At 36.7% G+C, this 21,120-nt stretch overlaps 1 protein-coding gene across 1 annotated transcript in view; it reads left to right on the top strand.

The window, feature by feature from the left end:
• Positions 1 to 10,587, top strand: part of C2CD6 (C2 calcium dependent domain containing 6) — a 92,921-nt gene extending 82,334 nt beyond the window's left edge. The window contains 2 exon segments of the mRNA XM_074400171.1: positions 8,983 to 9,026; positions 10,147 to 10,587. Coding sequence (XP_074256272.1) covers positions 8,983 to 9,026; positions 10,147 to 10,587 — 485 coding nt within the window.
• Positions 10,588 to 21,120: the final 10,533 nt, after the last annotated feature.

The following is a 21,120-nucleotide window of genomic DNA, read 5'->3' on the forward strand; positions in this document are numbered from 1 at the left end:
TTCCTCTCCATTTGATTGGTAAGTCTTCCACCAACCCTTTGTTTTGAGTCTTTGTGTGTCCTTGCTTATGAGATGGATCTGGATACAGCACACCGATGGGTTTTGACTTTTTATTCAATTTGCTTGTCTGTGTCTTTGATTGGGGCATTTAATACATTTAAATTTAGGATTAATATTGATATTTGTGAGTTTAATATTGTTGTTTAATGCTAGCTGGCTATTTTGCCCGTTAGTTGATATAGATTCTTTGTTATGGAGATACTCTTTACCTTTTGGTAAGTTTTTGGGATGACTGATACTGGTTGTTCCTTTCTGTGTATAGTGCTTCTTTCAGAAGCTCTTGTAAAGCAGGCCTGGTGGTGATGAAATCTCTGAGTGCTTGCTTGTTCATGAAAAATTTTATTTTACCTTCATTTATGAAGCTTAATTTGGCTGGATATGAGATTCTGGGTTGAAAATTCTTTTCTTTGAGGATATTGAATATTGACCCCCCTCTCTTCTAGTTTGTAGAGTTTCAGCTGAGAGATCTGCTGTGAGTCTGATAGGCTTCCCTTTATGGGTAACCTGATCTTTCTCTCTAGCTGCCCTTAGAATTTTCTCCTTTATTTCAACCCTGGTGAATCTAACGATTATGTGTCTTGGGGTTGCTCTACTTGAGGAATATCTTTGTGGTGTTCTCTGTATTACCTGAAGATAAGTATTTTCCTGCCTTACTAGGTTAGGAAAGATTTCCTGAATAATATCCTGAAGAATGTTTTCCAGCCTAGATTCATTCTCTTCATGACATTCAGGTACACCTATCAAACATAAATTAGGTCTTTTCACATAGTCCCATATTTCTTGGAGACCTTGTTCATTCCTTCTTACTCTTTCTTCTCTAATCTTGTCTTCTCATTTCATTTCATTAAGTTGATCTTTGACCTCTGATATCCTTTCTTCTGCTTGGTCAATTCGACTGTTAAAACCTGTGCCTACTTCGTGGAGTTCTCATATTGTATTCTTCAGTTCCATTAATTCACTTATATTCCTCTCTAGATTGTCTATTCTCGTTAGGATAGAACCTTTTTTCAAGGTTCTTAGTTTCTTTACATTGCGCTAGAACGTGTTCTTTCAACTCACAGAAGTTTCTTATTTTCCACCTTCTGAAGCCTAAATCTGTTAATGGAATGCACTCATTCTCCATCGGGCCTTGTTCCATTGTTGATGAGGAACTGTGATCCCCTGTAGAGGGAGAGGCATTCTGATTTTGGGTATTCTCAGCCTTTTTACGCTGGTTTCTTCCCATCATTATAAATTTATCCACCTGTCATCTTTGTAGTTACTGACTTTCAAATTAGGTCTCTGAGTGGATGTCCAACTTGTTGATTCCCAGCGTCGGAATTTGAGCAACCCACTGTGCCGGCCAAAACAGCAGCATTAAGATTTGTGGTGCTTTTCTGCCTGGGAATCTCTGGTCTGGCTTCCTTCTTGAGTCCCCTTTTCAATCAGCTAAATAGGTGACTCTGCCTTCCCAGAGCTCCAAACATTGACCAAAAGGGGACCCAGTCCCGTTTACTCTGCACCAAGAACCGCTGCGCAGGGGTGGCAGCAAAACTGCAGCACCAGCCACAAGAGTCGCGCTGGCAACCCATGGGGTTTCTTCGCTGGGAATCTCCTGGTCTGTGAGCAACAAAAACTTGTCAGAAAGTGTGGTGTTCTCTCATTCTCTGCACTTTCACTGGGAGCTACAAACCTGAGCTGCTAGTAATGAGCCATCTTCAATCTCTCTCCCTATATGTGTTCTTAAACCTAAAGTAAGTCCCCTCTACATAAAATACATTGGGTCTTGTTTTTATATCTATTCTACTACTCTATGTCTTTGAATTGAAGAGTTTAATCCATTTATACTTAAAGAATTATTGAACTATTAAGACTTACTATTGCTATTTTTTACATTGTTTCTGTCTGTCTTGTAATACTTTTGCCCATCTTTTTCTGTCATGCTGTCTTTCCTTGTCTTTCATTGATTTTTTTGTATTGATAAGCTTTGGTTCTTTTCTCTTTATCTCTTGTGTGTCTTCTTTTATTCTCAATAAATATAGATGCAAAACTACTCAATAAAATGCTGTCAGACTGAATTCAACAGCATATTAAAAGGATCATACACCATGACCAAGTTGAATTTAACTCCAGGATGCAAGGATATTTCATCATACAGAAATCAATTAATGTGACACACTACATCGACAGTATGTAGGATAAAAAACACATGATTATCTCAACAGATGTGAAAAAAGTATTTGACAAACTTCAACAGCCTTCAGGATAAACACCTTCAAAAAACTAGAAATACTGATAAACTAACTCAATATATTAATAATAAAGGCTATAAGTGAAAAGCCTGTAGCAAATACCATACTCAACAGTGAAAAACTGAATACTTTTCCTCTAAGATCAAAAACAAGTCAAGGATGTTCAGTCTGCCACTTCTATTGAACATAGTACTGGAAGTCCTAGTCAGAGCAGTTAGGCAAGAAAAAAAAAGAATAACAGGTATCCAAATCAGAAAGGAAGAAGTAAATCATCTTTGTTTGCAGATGGCATGATCTTACATATAGAAAATTCCACAGACTCCTTACAAAAAGACCTGTTAGAATCAGTAAATGAATTTAATAAAGTTGCAGGATATAAAACCAACACAGAAAAATCAGTTGTGTTTCTATACAATAATAATTTATACTACCCAAAGCAATTTACAGATTCAGTGCAATTGCTGTCAAAATTCTAATGGTATTTTTCACAGAAGTAGAAAAAGCAGTCCTAAAATTTATATAAAACCACAAAGGACTCTGGATAATCAAAACAATCTTGAGAACAGAACAAAGCTGGAGGTATTACACTTTCTGGTTTCAAAATATATTACAAAGCTATAGTAATTAAAATAGCTTGGACTGGCATAAAGATAGACATATAGACCAATAAAATAGAAGAGAGAGCCCAGAAATAAACTCATGCAAATGTGGTCAACTGATCTTTGAGAAGTGTGCCAGGAATACACAATGAAGAAAGAATAATCTTTTCAGCATATGGTGTTGGGAAAACTGGATATTCACATGCAAAAGAATTGAAATTAGACTCTTGATTAACACCATAAAGACAAATCAACTCTCAATGGATTCAATATTTAAATGTAAGACTGAAAACTGTAAAACTCCTAGAAGAAAACATAGGGGAAAATCTCATTGACACTGGTGTGGGCAATAATTTATTGGATAAGACACCAAAGGCACAGGCAACAAAAGCAAAAACAGACAATGGGGCTATACCAAATTAAAAAGCTTCTGCACAGTAAAGAAAACAACAGAGTGAAGAGAAAATCTACAGAATGGGGCAAAATATTTGCAAACCACATAGCTGATAAGAGGCTAATATCCAAAACATATAAGGAACTTCTTCAACTCAATAGCAACAAAACAAAGCAAACAAACAAAAAACCCACAAGAACCAATTAAAAATGGGCTGAGCGCTTGAATACATATTTATCCAAAGAAGACATTACAAATGTCCAACAAGTATATGAAAAGGTGCTCATCATCATTAATCATCAGGGAAACACAAATCAAAATCATAAGATATCACACCTGTTGGGATGGGTATTACTGAAAAGTCAAGAAATCAACGACTGTTGGCAAGGATGTGAAGAAATTCAAACCCTAGTACACTGTTGGTGGGAATGTAAAAAGATGCATCTGCTTTTGAAAACAGCGTGGAGGTTACTCAAAAAAATGACAAATAGATAAATTATATGATCCTGCCATTTCACTTCTGGAAGTCTATCCAAAAGAATTGAAATCAGCATCTCAAAGCAATATTTGCATTCCTATGTTCATTGCCATGTTACTATCATCAAGATGTAGAAACAACCTAAACATCATAGACGAATGGACAAAGAAAATGTGTTATACACAGGTAATTGAGAGACATTGCAGGTTCAGTTCTAGACTACCATAATAAAGCAAATATTTGCAATAAAGCAAGTCATGTGTATTTCTGGTTTTCCTAGGGCATATAAAAGTTATATTTATACTATATTGTTGTCTATTAAGTGTGCAATAACATTATGTAAAAAAATCAATATACATGACTTAATTAAAAAATACTTCATTACTGGTTGGCACAGTGGCTCATGCATGTAATCCCAGCACTCTCGGAGGTCAAGGCAGGAGGATTGCTTGAGCCCAACAGTTCAAGGCTGCAGTGCATCAGGTAGGATTGTGCCACTGCACTTCATCCTGGGTGGCAGAACAAGACCCTACCTCAAAAAATATAGAGAATGGCTGGGTTCAGTGTCTTAAGCTTGCAATCCTAGCACTTTGGGATGCTGAGACGGGCAGATCACCTGAGGTCAGGAGTTCGAGACCAGCCTGGCCAACATGGTGAAACCCTATCTCTACTAAAATACAAAAATTAGCTGGGCATGGTGGCTCACACCTGTGCTCTCAGCTACTCAGGAAGCTGAGACATGAGAATCACTTGATCCCGGGAGGTGGAGTTGCAGTGAGCTGAGATCACACCACTGCATTCTAGCCCACTGCACTCCATCCTAGGCAACAGAGTGAGATGAGACTTGGTCTCTCTCTCTCTCTCTCTCTCTCTCTCTATCTATCTATCTATCTATCTATCTATCTATCTATCTATATATATATATATATATAAATGTTCATCTGAGCCTTCAGTGAGTTGTGGTCTTTTTGCTGCTGGAGAGTCTTGATCTTAATGGCTGGCAGCTGATCAGGATGGTAGTTGCTGACGGTTTGAGTGGCTGTGGCAATTTCTTAAAATAAGACAAAAATGAAGTTTGCTGCATCAGTTGGCTCTTCCTTTGATGAAAGATTTCTCTGTAGTATGTGATGCTGTTTGATAGCATTTTAGCCACAGTAGAACTTCTTTCAATATTGGAGTCAGTCCTCTTAAACCTGCTACTGCTTTGTCAGCCAAGTTTATTTAGTATTCTAAATTCTTTGTTGTCATTTTAGCAGCGTTCATAGCATCTTCGGCAGTAGATTCCATCTCAGGAAACCACTTTCTTTGCTCTTCCATAAGAAGCAACTTCTCATCCGTTCAAGTTTTATAATGAGATTGCAGAAATCTAGTCACATCTGCAGGCTTCACTTCTGATTCGAGTTCTCTTGCTATTTTCATCACATTTGCAGTTACTTTCTGTACTGAAGTTTTATTGAACATCTTAAAGACATCCATAAAAGTTATAATCAACTTCCTACAAATTCCTGTTATATTGATATTTTGAGCTCCTCTCCTGAAGCACAAATATTCTTTTTTTTTTTTTTTTTTTTTTTTTTGAGACAAAGTCTCACACTGTCACCCGGGCTGGTATGCAGTGGCACCGTCTCGACTCACTGCAACCTCTGCCTCCCATCTTCAAGCAATTCTCCTGCTTCAGCCTCCCAAGTAGCTAGGATTATAGGCGCCTTACACCACACCTGGCTGATTTTTTTTTTTTTTTTTTAAGTAGAGATGGGGTTTCACTATGTTGGCCAGGCTAGTCTCAAACTCCTGACCCTGTGGTCTGCCTGCCTCCGCCTCCCAAAGTGCTGGGATTACAGGCGTGAGCCACCGCACCTAGCCCACAAATGTTCTTAATGGCATCTAGAATGGTGAATCCTTTGCAGAAGGTTTTCAATTTACTTTGCCAAGATCCCTCAGAAGAGTTATCTAAGGTAGCTAAAACCTTAAAATGTATTTCTGAAGTAAGAGGACTTGAAAGTTGAAATTATTTCTTCATCTGTGAGCTGCAGAATGGATCTGTATTAGCAGATAGGAAAGCAACATTAATGTCCTCATACATTTCCATCAGAGCTCTTGAATGACCAGGTACATTGTCACTGAGCAGTAATAATTTGAAAGGTATCCTTTTTTTCTGGATAGTAAGTCTCAACAGTGAGCTTAAAATATTCAGTAAATCATACTGCAAACAGATGTGCTGTCATCCATGCCTTGTTATTCCATTTATAGAGCACAGGCAGAGTAGACTTGACAGGAATATTAAGGGCTCTAGGATTTTCAGAATGGTAAATGAGCATTGGCTTCAACTTGTCACCAGCTACATTAGCCCCCTAACAGGAGGATTGGCCTGTCCTTTGAAGCGCTGAAACCAGGCATTGCCTTCTCCATTTAGCTATGAAAGTCCTAGATGACATCTTCTTCCAGTATAAGGCTGTTTCATCTACAATAAAAATCTATTTAGTGTAGCCACTTTCATCAGTCATCTTAGCTAGATCTTCTAGGTAACTTGCTGCAGCTTCTACATCAGCACTTGTTGCTTTGCCTTGCACTTTTGTATTACAGAGATACTGTCTTTCTTTAAACCTCATGAACCAACCTTTACTTGCTTCAAGGTTTTCTTCTTCAGCCACCTTACCTCTCTCAGCTTTCATTTAATTGAAAATAGCTAGGGGCTTTCTCTGGATTAGGCTTTGGCTTGAGGGACTATTTGTGGCTAGTTTAATCTTCTATCCAGACCACTAAAATTTTCTACATATCTGCAATAAGCAGTTTTTTTTTTCTTATCATTTGTATGTTCACTGGAGTAGCACTTTAAGTTTTCTTCAAGAATTTTTCTTTTGCATTCACAACTGGGCTGTTTGGTGCAGGAGCCCTAGCTTTTGGCCTATCTCAGCTTTCAACATGCCTTCCTCAGTAAGCTTGATAATTTCTAGCTTTTAATTTAAAGTGAGGGATGTGCAAATCTTCTTTCTCTTGAACATCTGGATGCATTTTGGGGTTATTAATGGCCTAATTTCAATATTGTTGTGTCTCAGGGAATAGAGAGGCAAAAGAGAGGAAGAGAGATGAGAGAACAGCTGCTCACTGGCATAGTTAGAACACACACATTTATAAATTAAGTTTGCTGTCTTACAAAGGTCTAATATCCAGCATCTATAAGGAACTTAAACAAATGTATCAAAAAAAAAAAACATTAAAAAGTGGGCAAAGGACATGAACAGACACTTTTCAAAAGAAGACATACATGGCCAACAGGCATATGAAAAAATGCTCAACATCACTGATCACAGAGAAATACAAATCAAAACCACAATGAGATACCATCCCACACCATTCAGAATGGCTATTACTAAAATGTCAAAAAATAACAAATGGTGGCAAGGTTACAGAGAAAAAGGAACACTTATGCACTGTTCGTGGGAGTGTAAATTAGTCTAGCCACTGTGGAAGACAGTGTGGTGATTCCTCAAAGACCTAAAGACAGAAATGCCATTTGACCAAGCAATCCCATTACTGGGTACATACCCAAAGGAATAGAAATCATTCTTTTATAAGGACTCATGCGTGAGTATGTTCATCGCAGTACCATTCACAATAACAAAGACATGGAGTCAACCTAAATGCCCTTCAATGGTACACTGGATAAAGAAAATTTAGTACATATCCACCGTGGAATACTAAGCAGCAATGAAAAGAATGAGATCACATCCTTTGCAGGAGCATAGATGGAGCTGGAGACCATTATCTTTAGCAAACTAATGCAGAGACAGAAAACTAAATGCCACATGTTCTCACTTATAAGTGGGAGCTAAATGATGAGAGCACATGGACACATAGAGGGGAACAACACACACTGGGGCTTATCAGAGAGTGGAGGGTGGGAGGAGGAAAAGGATCAGGAAAAATAACTAATGGGTACTAGGCTTAATACCTGGTGATGAAATTATCTGTACAACAAACCCCCATGACACAAGTTTATCTATTTAACAAACCTGCACATGTACAATTGTATTTAAAAGTTACATTTTTAAAGAAAGTTTGCTATCTTAAATGGGTGTGATTTGTGGTGCCCCTCAACAATTATAATAGTAACATCAAAGATCACTGGTCATAAAACACCATAAAAGATACTATAATAATGAAAAAGTTTGAAATACTCTGAGAATTACCAAAATCTGATGCAGAGACACAAAGTGAACACATCCTGTTGGAAAAATGGCACCAGTAGTCTTGCTCAATGCAAGGTTGCCACAGACCTTCAGTTTGTACAAAACACAATATCTGAGAAGTGCAATAAAAATGATATGGCTGTCTACCTACAATGGAATATCATTCAGCATTAAAAAAGGAGGAAATCCTGCTATATGTGACAATGTGGATGAAACTTGAGGACATTATACTAAGTAAAATAAGCCAGTCACAGAAAGACAAATGTTACATGATGCCATGTGTGTGAGGTATATGAAATAGAGTAAAATGCTGATTGTCTGAGGCTAGGGGGAGGGCCAAATAGGGAATTGCTTTTCAGCAAGTATGAAGTTTTAGTTATGTAAGACGATGATGTTCTACAGATCTGCTTTACGACATTGTGCTAATATTTAACATTACTATATTTTGCACTTGTAAATGTGTTAAGAGGATAGAGCTCATGTGAATTGTTCTTACTACAATTAAAAGAAAAAAATAAAAGACCTGAATGAAGTCATGTAGTTGTGACCATAGCAATATTTTTTTTGCTAGAATTTTGTCTCAATTATTTATTTTCTTTTAGTCCCTTTTAGGTTTTCCTTTTTTACATAAATATGTATTCCTTATATTTCTAGGAAAATGTTACAAGTATTTCAACCAGCCTTCTTTGAACGGTCCTATTTTCTCTGATTTCACACAACTTTCTTATTCCAACCCCAGTCCTATCACTTATCATTTGGAGTTTATTTCCTCTCAACTTTTAAGAAATATAGCCTGTGTTTGTGTCTTGTATTTATGGAACTGAAATGTTGTTTACCACACCCCATCTTCCCAGAGATTCATCAGCTTGTTTTTACTAAGTAGTGTTTATGTTTGGATAGCTGCTTTGATTTAAGTCACTCTTGGTTTTTAGTGAGAAAAAATATAATGCTATTTTATCAATGTACATACATATAAATGTGTTTATTGTTTTTATATAAAATAAAATACTCTTATTAATTGTTTAATCAGATTTCCCTCTTGCAAATGAGGAAGATGAAACTACTTCAAATGAGGTAAGGGAAGTTGGAAGAGAACTTTTTAATAGTCATTATTTTATAAAGGGATAAAATATTTATAAATGGAGAAATACTTATGGATAGAGAAAGACATCCAAGAAGTTACTCAGTTGTTTCATAGTTTCTATTATGGCAATATCTGTATAGTTACACTCTTGAAAGAGCCTTCTGCATAAAATATCATAACATTTAAAAATATGAAGATAGGGACAAAATGTGTTGAAGAAGAAAAGAAAGAGAAACAAGAAAAAAGCATGAAATTCTACATAAGATCTTATAAATATACACCATAGATTTAACTGCAGCTTTTAACTCATTGTCACCAAAATCTTTTAATTTGTCAAATTGTAAACTTTGTGCAGGAAACAATATTCTATAGTTTATAATAGAAATAAACAAAGCATAGAGTTTATATACTATAATTTGCTTTTCAGCTAAATTTACATAAGGTATTCATTCCATAAAGCAGTGGATCCCCATGTAAACCAATGAAGAGTAAAATGTTCACTTACTGCTTGACAAATAGGATTTAATGATTTCCATTCCTAGGTCAGTGGTTCCCAGATACCAAATGAAGAGTTAGTACTTATCACTGTTTTCCCCACTTCAAGGAGAGTAAAAGAAGATAATATAGAGAATTTTTCACAAAGCTAAATTTATTTAACAGGCTATCCTTTATTTTACAATATTGTTCTTTGTACTGTGGTGCTATTAACATTCTCTTTATTTTCTTATATAGTTGTGGTTTATGATATTGTTTCTTTGCAAATTTGCTATTAAAATTTCCTTTCTTTCATGATATATTAGTGACAGTATAATAACAGTAAAATGTCAGACCCTCAGATTTTTTGTTTTGAGATGTTGCCGATTTATAAATTTGGATATGTGAGAACCACTGTTTATCATTTTTATGGATAGTATTCTACAGTTCATGGTTTCAGGCAAGTAAATAATTTCTCATGTTTCTTTATTAAGGAACATAAAATTTACAAATATTAATGGTAATTTGTTATGATAAAGGATACGAGTACAATTAATTTTGTCATTTTCTTAATTTAGAAAATTTTCTAGTCAATATTGATTAATTGGTAGCTTGTTTTATTGCTGTATTTTCTAGTTACTGGATAATGATTATGAGACAGACCTGACTATGCCAACTTTGAACCAATTGGACCAAGATAATTCATCTGCTGATGCTGCTAACAGTGATGAATCAACACCTTCACTCACAGAAGTGCACCCATTGTGCACCATTTCTAGCCTGGAAATAATAAAAGCAGGCAAAATACCACCTTTAGGTGAACATCAATCAGAAAGCATGCCAGACAGAAAAATGGAAAATGTCTTATTTCCACCAGAAGTAAAATTAAAAGATAACCATTCAGGCATTTTAAAAGGAGACTCATCACTATCAAAGGTAAATTTGAGAAGTATATGTACAAATCCAGAGAGAAGGAACTTAGATTCATCTCTAACAGAAATTAGCTGCTAAAACAACAATCTAAACTTAGCTGAAAGGGAGAACACAAGCTTAGTTTTCCCAGAATCAAAATTATAAGGTAGCTTTCAAAGCCAAGACCCAAAAGAAGACCTTGAGCTCAAGGTGCCTGCCCTTCTAAGACTAGGGATACAAAATAATCTATTTTTAAGAATTAAATACAAATAAATTGAAAATGTATTCAAATGTCTCCAAGTGGAAGTGTGTCTACATATATTAAATATTCCTACTTATCAATCAAGAAAGGAGGATAGAAACCTTTCAAGAAAAGCAAAGTGATTTGAGATGCCAGTAATGCAAATTAATCTCATGGGTTGCTAATTCAGCTGAAAGTGTAACAACACTAACAAAATGTAAATTCAAAGAAAATTTGAAAGCCTGGGAAGTTACTTCAGTGGAATTCTTAATAGAACTATTATATTATAGGAAATAACATATGTTCTCCTTATTATAAATAATTTTATAGTTTAAAATGAGAATGAGTATGAATTTAAAGGTACACCAAATTCTAGACTTTCTCAAAATGACAATCATTCTACTTATATCTTTACATCTTTTTTATTTATTTATTATATTTTACTTTAAGTTCTGGGGTACATGTGCAGGTCACACAGGGTTGTTGCATAGGTGCATACTATATCCGGCATTTCTCCTTATGTTATCCCCCTCACCCTTCCCATCTGTTGCTGTACCTCCCTTAACCCCCCTGTAACTGTCCCTAGTGTGTGATGCTCCTCTCCCTGAGTCCACATGTTCTCATTGTTCAAAACCCACCTATGTGTGAGAGCATGCGATGTTTGATTTTCTATTCTTGTGTCAGTTTGCTGAGACTGATGGTTGCCAGATTCATCCAAGTCCCTACAAAGGATAAGAACTCGTTGTTTTTTATGGCTGCATTGTATTCCATGGTGTATATATGCCACATTTTCCCTGTCCAGTCTATCATTGTTGGGCATTTGGGTTGGTTCCAGGTCTTTGCTATTGTAAACAAGGCTGCAATGAACATACGTGTGCATGTGTCTTTATAGTAGAACGATTTATATTTCTATGGGTATATACCCAGTAATGGGATTGCTGGGTCAAATGGAATTTCTATTTCTAGATCCTTGAGAAATCCCCACACTGTCTTCCATCATGGTTGAACTAATTTATACTCCCACCAACAGTGTAAAAGTGTTCCTATTTCTCTACATCCTCTCCAGCATCTGTTGTCTCCAGATTTTTTAATGATCGCCATTCTGACTGGTGTGAGATGGTATCTCAATGTGGTTTTGATTTGCATTTCTCTAATGACTAGTGATGATGAGCATCTTTTTATATGTTTGTTGGCCTCATATATGTCTTCTTTTGAAAAGTATCTCTTCATGTCCTTTGCCCACTTTTGAATGGAGTTGTTTGTTTTTTTCTTGTAAATCTGTTTTAGTTCTTTGTAGATTCTGGATATCAGCCCTTGGATAGACTGCAAAAATTTTTTCCCATTCTGTTGGTTGCCAATTTGCTCTAATGATGGTTTATTTTGCTGTACGGAAGCTCTGAATTTTAATTAGATCCAATTTGTCTATCTTGGATTTTGCTGCCTTTGCTTTTGGTGTTTTAGTCATGAAGTCCTTGCCTATACCTCTGTCCTGGATGGTTTTGCCTACCTTTTGCCTAGTGTTTTTATGGTGTTAGGTTTTACGTTTAAATCTTTAATCCATCTGGAGTTAGTCTTAGTGCAAGGTGACAGAAAGGAGTCCAGTTTCTGCTTTCTGCACATTGCTAGCCAGTTTTCCCAACACCATTTATTAAACATGGAATCCTTTCCTTGTTGCTTATTTTTGTCAGGTTTGTCAAAGGTCAGATGGTTGTAGATATGTGGTGTTGCTTCTGAGGCCTCTGTTCTGTTCTATTGGTCTGTGTTTCTGTTTTGGTACCAGCACCATGCTGTTTTGATTACTATAGCCTTGTAGTATAGTTTGAAGTCTGGCAGTGTGATGCCTCCAGCTTTGTTCTTTTTGCTTAGGATTATCTTGGCTATGTGGGCTCTCTTTTGATTCCATATGAAATTTAAAGTGTTTTTTTTTTTTTCAGTTCTGTGAAGAAGGTCATTGGTAGCTTGATGGGGATAGTGTTGAGTCTATAAATAACTTGGGGTGGTATAGCCATTTTCACGATATTGATTATTCCTAACCATGAGCATGGAATGTTTTTTCATCTGTTTGTGTCCACTCTTATTTCGTTGAGCAGTGGTTTGTAGTTCTCCTTGAAGAGGTCCTTTAATGATTTGTTAGTTGTATTCCTAGGTATTTTAATCTCTTTTTAGCAGTTGTGAATGGGAGTTTGCTCTTGATTTGGTTCTCTGTTTGCCTGTTATTTTATATAGGAATGCTTGTGATTTCTGCACATTGATTTTGTATCCTGAGACTTTGCTGAAGTTGCTTATCAGTTTGAGGAGATTTTGGACTGAGACGATGGGGTCTTCTAAATATACAATCATGTCATCGGCAAATAGAGACAATTTGGCTTCCTCCTTTTCTAATTGAATACCCTTTATTTCTTTTTCTTGCTTAATTGCTCTGGCTAGAACTTCCAGTACTATATTGAATAGGAATAGTGAGAGAGGGCATCCTTGTCTAGTGCCTGATTTCAAAGGGAATTCTTCCAGCTTTAGCCTGTTTATTATGATATTGGCTGTAGGTTTGTCATATATAGCTTTTATCATTTTATGATACGTTCCGTCGATACCTAGTTTATTGAGAGTTTTTAGCATAAAGGGCTGTTGGCTTTTGTTGAAGGCCTTCTCTGCATCTATTGAGATAATCATGTGGTTTTTATCTTTGGTTCCATTTATATGATGGATTATGTTTATGGACTTGCATATGTTAAACCAGCTTTGCATCCCCAGGATGAAGCCTACTCGATCGTGATGAATAAGCTTTTTGATGTGCTGCTGCATTTGGTTTGCCAGTATTTTATCGAAGATTTTTGTGTCAATGTTTATCATGGATATTGGCCTGAAGTTTTCTTTTTTAGTTGAGTCTCTGCCGGGTTTTGGTATCATGATGATATTGGTCTCATAAAATTAGTTAGGAAGGATTCTCTCTTTTTGTATTGTTTGATATCGTTTCAGAAGGAATGGAATCAGCTCCTCTTTGTATGTCTGGCAGAATTCGGCTGTGAATCCATCTGGACCTGGGCTTTTTTCGTTGGTAAGCTATTGATTGCTGCCTCAACTTCAGCCCTTCTTATTGGTTTATTCATAGTTTCAACCTCCTCCTGGTTTAGTCCTGGTAGAGTACAAGTGTACAGGAATTCGTTTATTTCTTCCAGGTTTACTGGTTTATGTGCATAGAGTTGTTTATAGTAATCTCTGATAGTGGTTTATATTTCTGTGGCATCAGTGGTGATATCCTCTTTATTATTTTTTATTGTATCTATTTTATGCTTCTCTCTTTTCTTTTTTATTAGTCTGGCTAGTGGTCTATTTTGTTGATCTTTTCAAAAAACCAGATCCTGGATTTATTGATTTTTTGACGGGTTTTTTGTGTCTCTATCTTCTTCAGTTCTGCTCTGATCTTAGTTATTTCTTGTCGTCTGCTAGCTTTTGAGTTTTTTGATCTTGCTCCTCTAGCTCTATTTTGATGATAGGGTGTCAATTTTAGATATTTTCTTGTTTCTCATGTGGGCATTTATTGCTATAAATTTTTCCTCTAGAAAATGCTTTAAAGGTGTCCCAGAGATTCTGGTAGGTTGTGTCTTCATTCTGATTGGTTTTAAAGAACATCTTTATTTATGCCTTCATTTCATTGTTTATCCAGTCAACACTCAGAAGCAAGTTGTTCAGTTTCCAAGTGGTTGTGCAGATTTGAGTGTGTTTCTTAATCCTGAGTTCTAATCTGATTGGGCTGTGGTCTGATAGACTGTTTGTTATTATTTCCATTCTTTTGCTTTCCTGAGGAGTGATTTGCTTCCAATGATGTGGTCAATTTTAGAGTAAGTGCAATGTGGTGCTGAGAAAAATGTATATTCTGTGGATTTGGGGTGGAGCATTCTGTATATGTCTATTAGGTCCACTTCGTCCAGCTCAGCATTCAAGTCCTGGATGTCCTCGTTAATTTCTGTCTTGTTGATCTGTCTAATACTGACAGCGGAGTGTTGAAGTCTCCCATTATTATTGTGTGGGAGTCTAAGTCATGTTTTAGGTCGTTAAGAACTTGCTTTATGTATCTGGCTGCTCCTATGTTGGGTAGGTATATATTTAGAATAGTCAGCTCTTCCTGTTGGATTGATCCTTTTACCATTATGTAGTGTCCTTCTTTGTCTCTTTTGATCTTTGTTGGTTTGAAGTCCGTTTTATCAGAGACTATGATTGCAACCGCTGCATTTTTTTGTTCTCCATTTACTTGGTAAATCTTCTTCCATCCCTTTATTTGGAGTCTATGTGTGTCTTTGTATATGAGATGGGTTTCCTGAATACAGCACACCGATGGGTCTTAACTTTCTATCCAGTTTGCCAGTCTATGTCTTTTGATTGGGGCATTTAGACCATTTACATTCAATGTTAATATTGTTATGTGAGAATTTGATCCTGCCATTTTGTTACTGGCTGGTTTTCTTGCCTGTTAACTGACTCATTTTCTTCATTGCATTTTTGGTCTTTGCCATTTGGTGTGCTTTTTCAGTGGCTTGTACTTGTTCCTTTTCTTGCTTAGTGTTTGTTTTAGGAGCTCTTGTAGGGCAGGTCTGGTGGTCATGAAATCTCTCAGTAATTGCTTGACCATGATTTTATTTCTCCGTCACTTATGAAGCTTTGTTTGGCTGGATATGAGATTCTGGGTTGAAAGTTCTTTTCTTTAAGAAGGTTGAATATTGTCTCCCACTCTCTTCTGGTTTGTAGGGTTTCTGCTGAGAGATCCGCTGTGAGCCTGATTGGCTTCCCTCTGTGGGTGACCTGACCTTTCTCTCTGGCTGTCCTAAGTATTTTTTCCTTCATTACAACCCTGGTGAATCTGATGATTATGTGCCTTGGTATTGCTCTTCTTGAGGAATATCTTTGTGGAGTTCTCTGTATTTCTTGGATTTGAATATTGGACTGCCTTGCTAGGCTTGGGAAGTTCTCCTGGATAGTATTCTGGAGCATGTTTTCCAGCTTGGATTCATTCTCCCCATCATATTCAGGTACACTGATCAAGTATAGATTAGGTCTTTTCACAGAATCCCATATTTCTTGGAGGCTTTGTTCATTTCTTTTCACGCTTTTTTCTCTTGTCTTGCCTTCTCTTTTTATTTCATTCATTTGATCTTCAGTCTCTGATATCCTTTCTTCTGCTTGATCTATTCAGCTATTAAAACATGTGTTTGCTTCACGTAGTTCTCGTGCTGTGTTTTTCAACTCCATTTAGTCGTTTATGTTCTTCTCTAAGCTCGTTATTCTAGTTAGCATTTCGTCTAACCTTTTTTCAAGGTTTTTGGTTTCTTTGCGTTGTGTTAGAACATGCTCCTTTAGTTCAGAGAACTTTGTTATTATCTACCTTCTGAAGCCTGTTTCTGTCAGTTCATTGCACTCTTTCTCGGTCATGTTGTGTTCCCATGTTGTTGAGGAGTTGTGATCCCTTGAAGGAGAAGAGGTGTTCTGGTCTTGGATGGTTTCATCTTTTTTGCACTGTTTTTTTCCCATCTTTGTACATTTACCTGGCTGTGGTGTCAGGGAGCTGCTTGATGAGGTCACTTGTCTGCCTGTTAAGGCACTACTTGGTTTCTATGGACTCCTTCAGGTTGCTAGGTAAGCTTCCTGTGTCTTTTTGTTTGTTTGTTTATACTGGGAGATTAGGCCCACCTCTTCTGCTGACCTGGAGGCACTGCTGGGTGGTCAAGAGTGGCATCCCTTTGCTACAAAGGCTTCCTGTGTTTTTTGTTAAAACCTGAGGCCTAGTCGCACCCTTTTAATGGTGGGCTAAGTCCTTCCTCCATGGGGCTGGGTCATTCAGGGTTGAGCTCAGACTGTGGCACTGGCTGCGCAACCTGCTAGAGTTAGTGGTTCAGCCCTCTGGAGTTTGTGGGGGAGGGTAGGGACCCGCCCAGCCGCACTGCCTGTTTCCCTGTTTTCAGTCACAGGGGAGGGGCACACCCAGCTGCTGCATCTGTCCTCCTGCCTTCAGTTCTCTCTTTCTCCAGGCTAGGGGAGGGGGCAATAGCTCATCCCCAGGCTCTCCTGGCTGGCTTATGTGCTTATGCGTTTGCTTAGATCTGTTTACCAATCTGGGACACCATCCTGGATTATTATTCAACTCTGCACTTGTAATTCCCAGTGCTTGACTGGCAAAGATCTCCTGTCCTGTGTATTGCTGAGGCTTTGGGGGAAGCGCTGTATCTGGACTGGAGTGCCAGAGGGGAAGCTTCCGATAAACCAGGTCAGATGCACTTTCTGGGTGAAGTGGCACCCCTCCCCACCTCGGTCTGCTCTGCCAGACCCATTGAAATGCACCTGGTACCTCGGTTGGAGCTAGGAGATCTCTGGATTTCTGCATCTCTCTCACTGGGTATTGTACACCAGAGTTGCATCTATTCAGCCATCTTGGCTCTATCTTTACATCTTATTGGTATCACTATTACAGGTAGTTCATGAAATGGTATAAAAAGATATATAGATCTCAGAGGATAAATAATTTGAGTTCTAAGTAAGATTCTGCTTCTACATACTAGCTTGGGCATCTAAATCTCTAGACCTATTTTTCTCATCATTTGAATGGTAGATCAGACTAGGTCATTTTAAAATTATCTCCCAAATTTCAAAAGATATAATTTTAACCGGAAATTATTCTCAATTACCTATGTCAATATCTTAATTAATATGACTTAAAAATAACATTCTTGTTTTTTCTGTGAAAGTAATGCACAGTCACAGAAAATTTAGAAAATGGAGAGATGTATAGAAAAGAAAACAAAAGTAGTTATAATTCTACTGCTACATTTAACAATTTTATTTTCTTTTAGTTTTTATTATGCATATATATATATCTTTTATGAATTTTAAAAGCTTGAATCAAAACATATATATAATTTTTATTTTATTTTTTTACTTTACATGCATGCTACATGAATTTTCTTAAACATTTGCAGGATGTAGACTATCCTAAAATATTAATATTCCATAAGTTTTTAAATAGTTTTCATATTGTTAAACATTAAGTTTGAAATTAACATTCTTTTGTTTATTTATTTGGATCTGTGGATCTGTGATTATCTCGTAGCTATTTACAGAAATGTCATGCTAACAAATTGCTCTCCAGAAAGATTGTACCACTTCACATTCTTGCCAACAGTATGAGTATTAATGGTCTTTTAAATAATGATGAACACTTCTTCTTGCTCTTAAGTCATTTTGGTTTTCCCTGCTATAAGTAGACAGATCATCTCCTTTGTCCATTTTTTTTTTTCTTTTGAAGACTTGGGGATTTTATTTAAGTTTTATAATGAACGATTTTTATTTTCAAGATATTAACCACTTGTATAGGCACATAATTTGTAGTTTACATTTTAATTTCTGTATTACATTCAGTCTGACTTCCAAAATATTCAATTTTGATTTGATAAGTGAGTTACTTATTGCTGTATAACAAGCCACTCCAAAATCTAGTGGATTGAAACAACCATTTTATTATCTCTCAAGATACTTGCTTGTTGGGCAGTTCTTCTGGTCCACTTGATATTGGATGTTAGCTGGACTTACAGTAATCTAGGAACCTGATTGGGCTGGAACACTCATGATCACTCACTTGTCTTGCACCTTAAATAGCTGTTAAGGCTGGGTTCAGCTGGGATGAAAGAACATCTGGTTTGATGTGTCTGTTTCTCTCCTTTCTTTCTCATATATATATATATATCAGGATAGATAGATAGATAGATAGATAACAGGATAGATAGATAGATAGATATCAGTATAGATAGATAGATAGATATCAGGATAGATAGATAGATAGATAGATAGATATCAGGATAGATACATCTGGTTTGATGTGTCTGTTTCTCTCCTTTCTCATATATATATATATCAGGATAGATAGATAGATAGATAACAGGATAGATAGATAGATAGATATCAGTATAGATAGATAGATAGATATCAGGATAGATAGATAGATAGATAGATATCAGGATAGATAGATAGATAGATAGATAGATATCAGGATAGATAGATAGATAGATAGATAGATAGATAGATAATACGTAGATCTTTCTTTCCATGTAATCTTGGGAATTATCCTTCTCCCTCTCCATGGGGCTCCTTCTTGTTGTCTCTCTATGTAATCTCTCTAATAAGGCAGCCGAGCTTTTTATGTGGCAGCTTAAGGCTTCCAAAATACAAGAACAGAAGCTTCAGATTTCCTTAATACATAGGCTTGGGACTAGCAGAGGGTCACCCTCACTACATTCTATTAATTACAGGAACTCCCATGCTTAGTCCTGATTTAGTGTGGGAGGGGACTATGGAAAGGCATGAATCTTGGGAGGGGTTGTGCATTGGGGGCCATATTTGGAGCTTAACTAAGTTCCAAGTAAGATCTTTCTCCCACATGCAAAATATACTCACTTCCCTCCTATGATCCTCAATGTCATGCTATTACTGCATCAAACTCAGGCTTGAAGTACAGAATTTTATAATCTAAGTAAGGTTCATGTGACTGAGGCTCTTTAAGTATGGCTTCTCTCAAACTTAAAACCTATGAATTGAAGAGACCAGTTATCTTTCCCCTGCATATAATGGTGAGCCGGGAACAAGAAAATGGCAATAGACACATTTTAAAGGCAGAGGGAGGGAAAATATGAGGCATACATCAGTCAGTTGACCATAGTAATTCTGAAGTTCTTGGCCTTGCCCTCAAGCTTTGGCCTTACCTTGAGTAATCCTTTTTCCATAAGAAAGAACTTCCGTTTGTAGTTGCAACCCATGTTCTGTGTGTAGGAAGTTGAAGGTTCAAATATGTCTTTTCACTTTTGCTTTCAGTGAAGAATTGAAATTTTATATATGTGTCTTTTCATTCTAAACTATCTCTGTTCCTTTTAGTCTAATATGCTATGATTCTCTTAAAGTTTTTGTGGGCTTCCTGTGTATCAAATTAAGATCTTAATTAGTCAATGTTACACTTTTAAATATCAAGACAGGCCCTTATTTCCCTGGGCTGAGAGTCAGAGTGCTGTGGCAAAATGTCCTTAAGAAATTTAGAAGTGCCCTTGTCTGGCAAAGGCCTAAGATGCTATTTAAGATTCTTAAAATAATTTTTGTCTAGCCAAGTAAGCCTATAGTCACCATCTTAAGTCTTTTTGAGGTCTTAACAGACCTTACAGCCATACCCTTGTCATCTTGACCCTGAACCACATTCCAATGAACCCACGACTGAGTCCCCAATGACTTCTATATTACTAAATGTGGTTATAAGTTCTCAGTCCTCATCTTTGTGACTACTTAGCCACGTTTGACACAAATAGTTGTACCTTTTTCTTGAAACTGATCTTTTTCACTGGCCTTTTGTAATATTACGTTCTCCTAGTTTTCCTTCTTTATTGACTGCTCTTTGCTGGGGAGGTCTCCTCTTCCAGTTTCTAAATGTAGGATTGTCTCATACCCAGTCCTTGTATTTTATTTTTTCTCTAACCTTTCTAGGTTATTCATTCAGTCCTGTAACTTTAAATGTCATTTATAAGTGAATAACTTCCACATCTTGGAGCTCTTCATTGAACTCCAGAAGTATATATGTAAGAACTTACTCCATTTAGATATCTTACAGAAATGTCAAACTTAATATGATGAAGACTGAATTCTTAATTTCACCTCCATTGACTCTACACTCCTAATTTAGATTCCCTCCTCTTAATGTTCCCTATTCATTTAATCTTTTCAGCATATAAACATTCCAGGCATTATTTCTAGGTGTATGAAATATGTTGTTGAACATAAAAGACAAAAATAAACGTTCTTATGGAGCTTATACTCAAAAAAGGCAAAAATAAATGTTCTTGTGGAGCTTATATTCTTATAAATGGTACCTCTAAACTTGTAAGACCAACACCCTAGAAGTCAACCTTGGTATCTTGGTTTCTCTTATATCCAATTCCCCCTCAAGTCTTGTTAATTCTGTATTCAAAATATATCTGAAATCCACCACTGTCATTGCTATCACCTTAGACCAAGCTACTCTCATCTCTCCTCTCTGCTATAAAAGCCGAGTTTTCCTACTCCAAATTTTGCCTCTATCTAGTTTGTTCTTCTCATAACAGCGAGACCAATCTTGTAAAGATGTCATCTAAATTATGTCACTCCCCTGATCAGTATTCTTCAATAGCATGTTTTCATGCCTGGAATAAAGTCCAAACTTCTCACCATCATCTACAATGCCCCACTTAATCTTTCTGTCCTTATGTCTTAGCATTGTTCCCTTTGTTCATTCTGCTTCAGCCGCATTAGTCTTCTTGCTGTTCCTTGAACAAACAACTTTTTTCAGCCTCAAGGTCTTTCTGATATTCTTCTCTGTCAGGGGAATGCTCTCCCCCATGGATCTTCTCAGCGTTCATTATTCACACCATTTAGGACTCTGCTCAGATGTTCCCTCCTTAGTG

The sequence above is a fragment of the Saimiri boliviensis genome, chromosome 5, assembly GCF_048565385.1.
Source record: "Saimiri boliviensis isolate mSaiBol1 chromosome 5, mSaiBol1.pri, whole genome shotgun sequence".
Taxonomy (NCBI): domain Eukaryota; kingdom Metazoa; phylum Chordata; class Mammalia; order Primates; family Cebidae; genus Saimiri; species Saimiri boliviensis.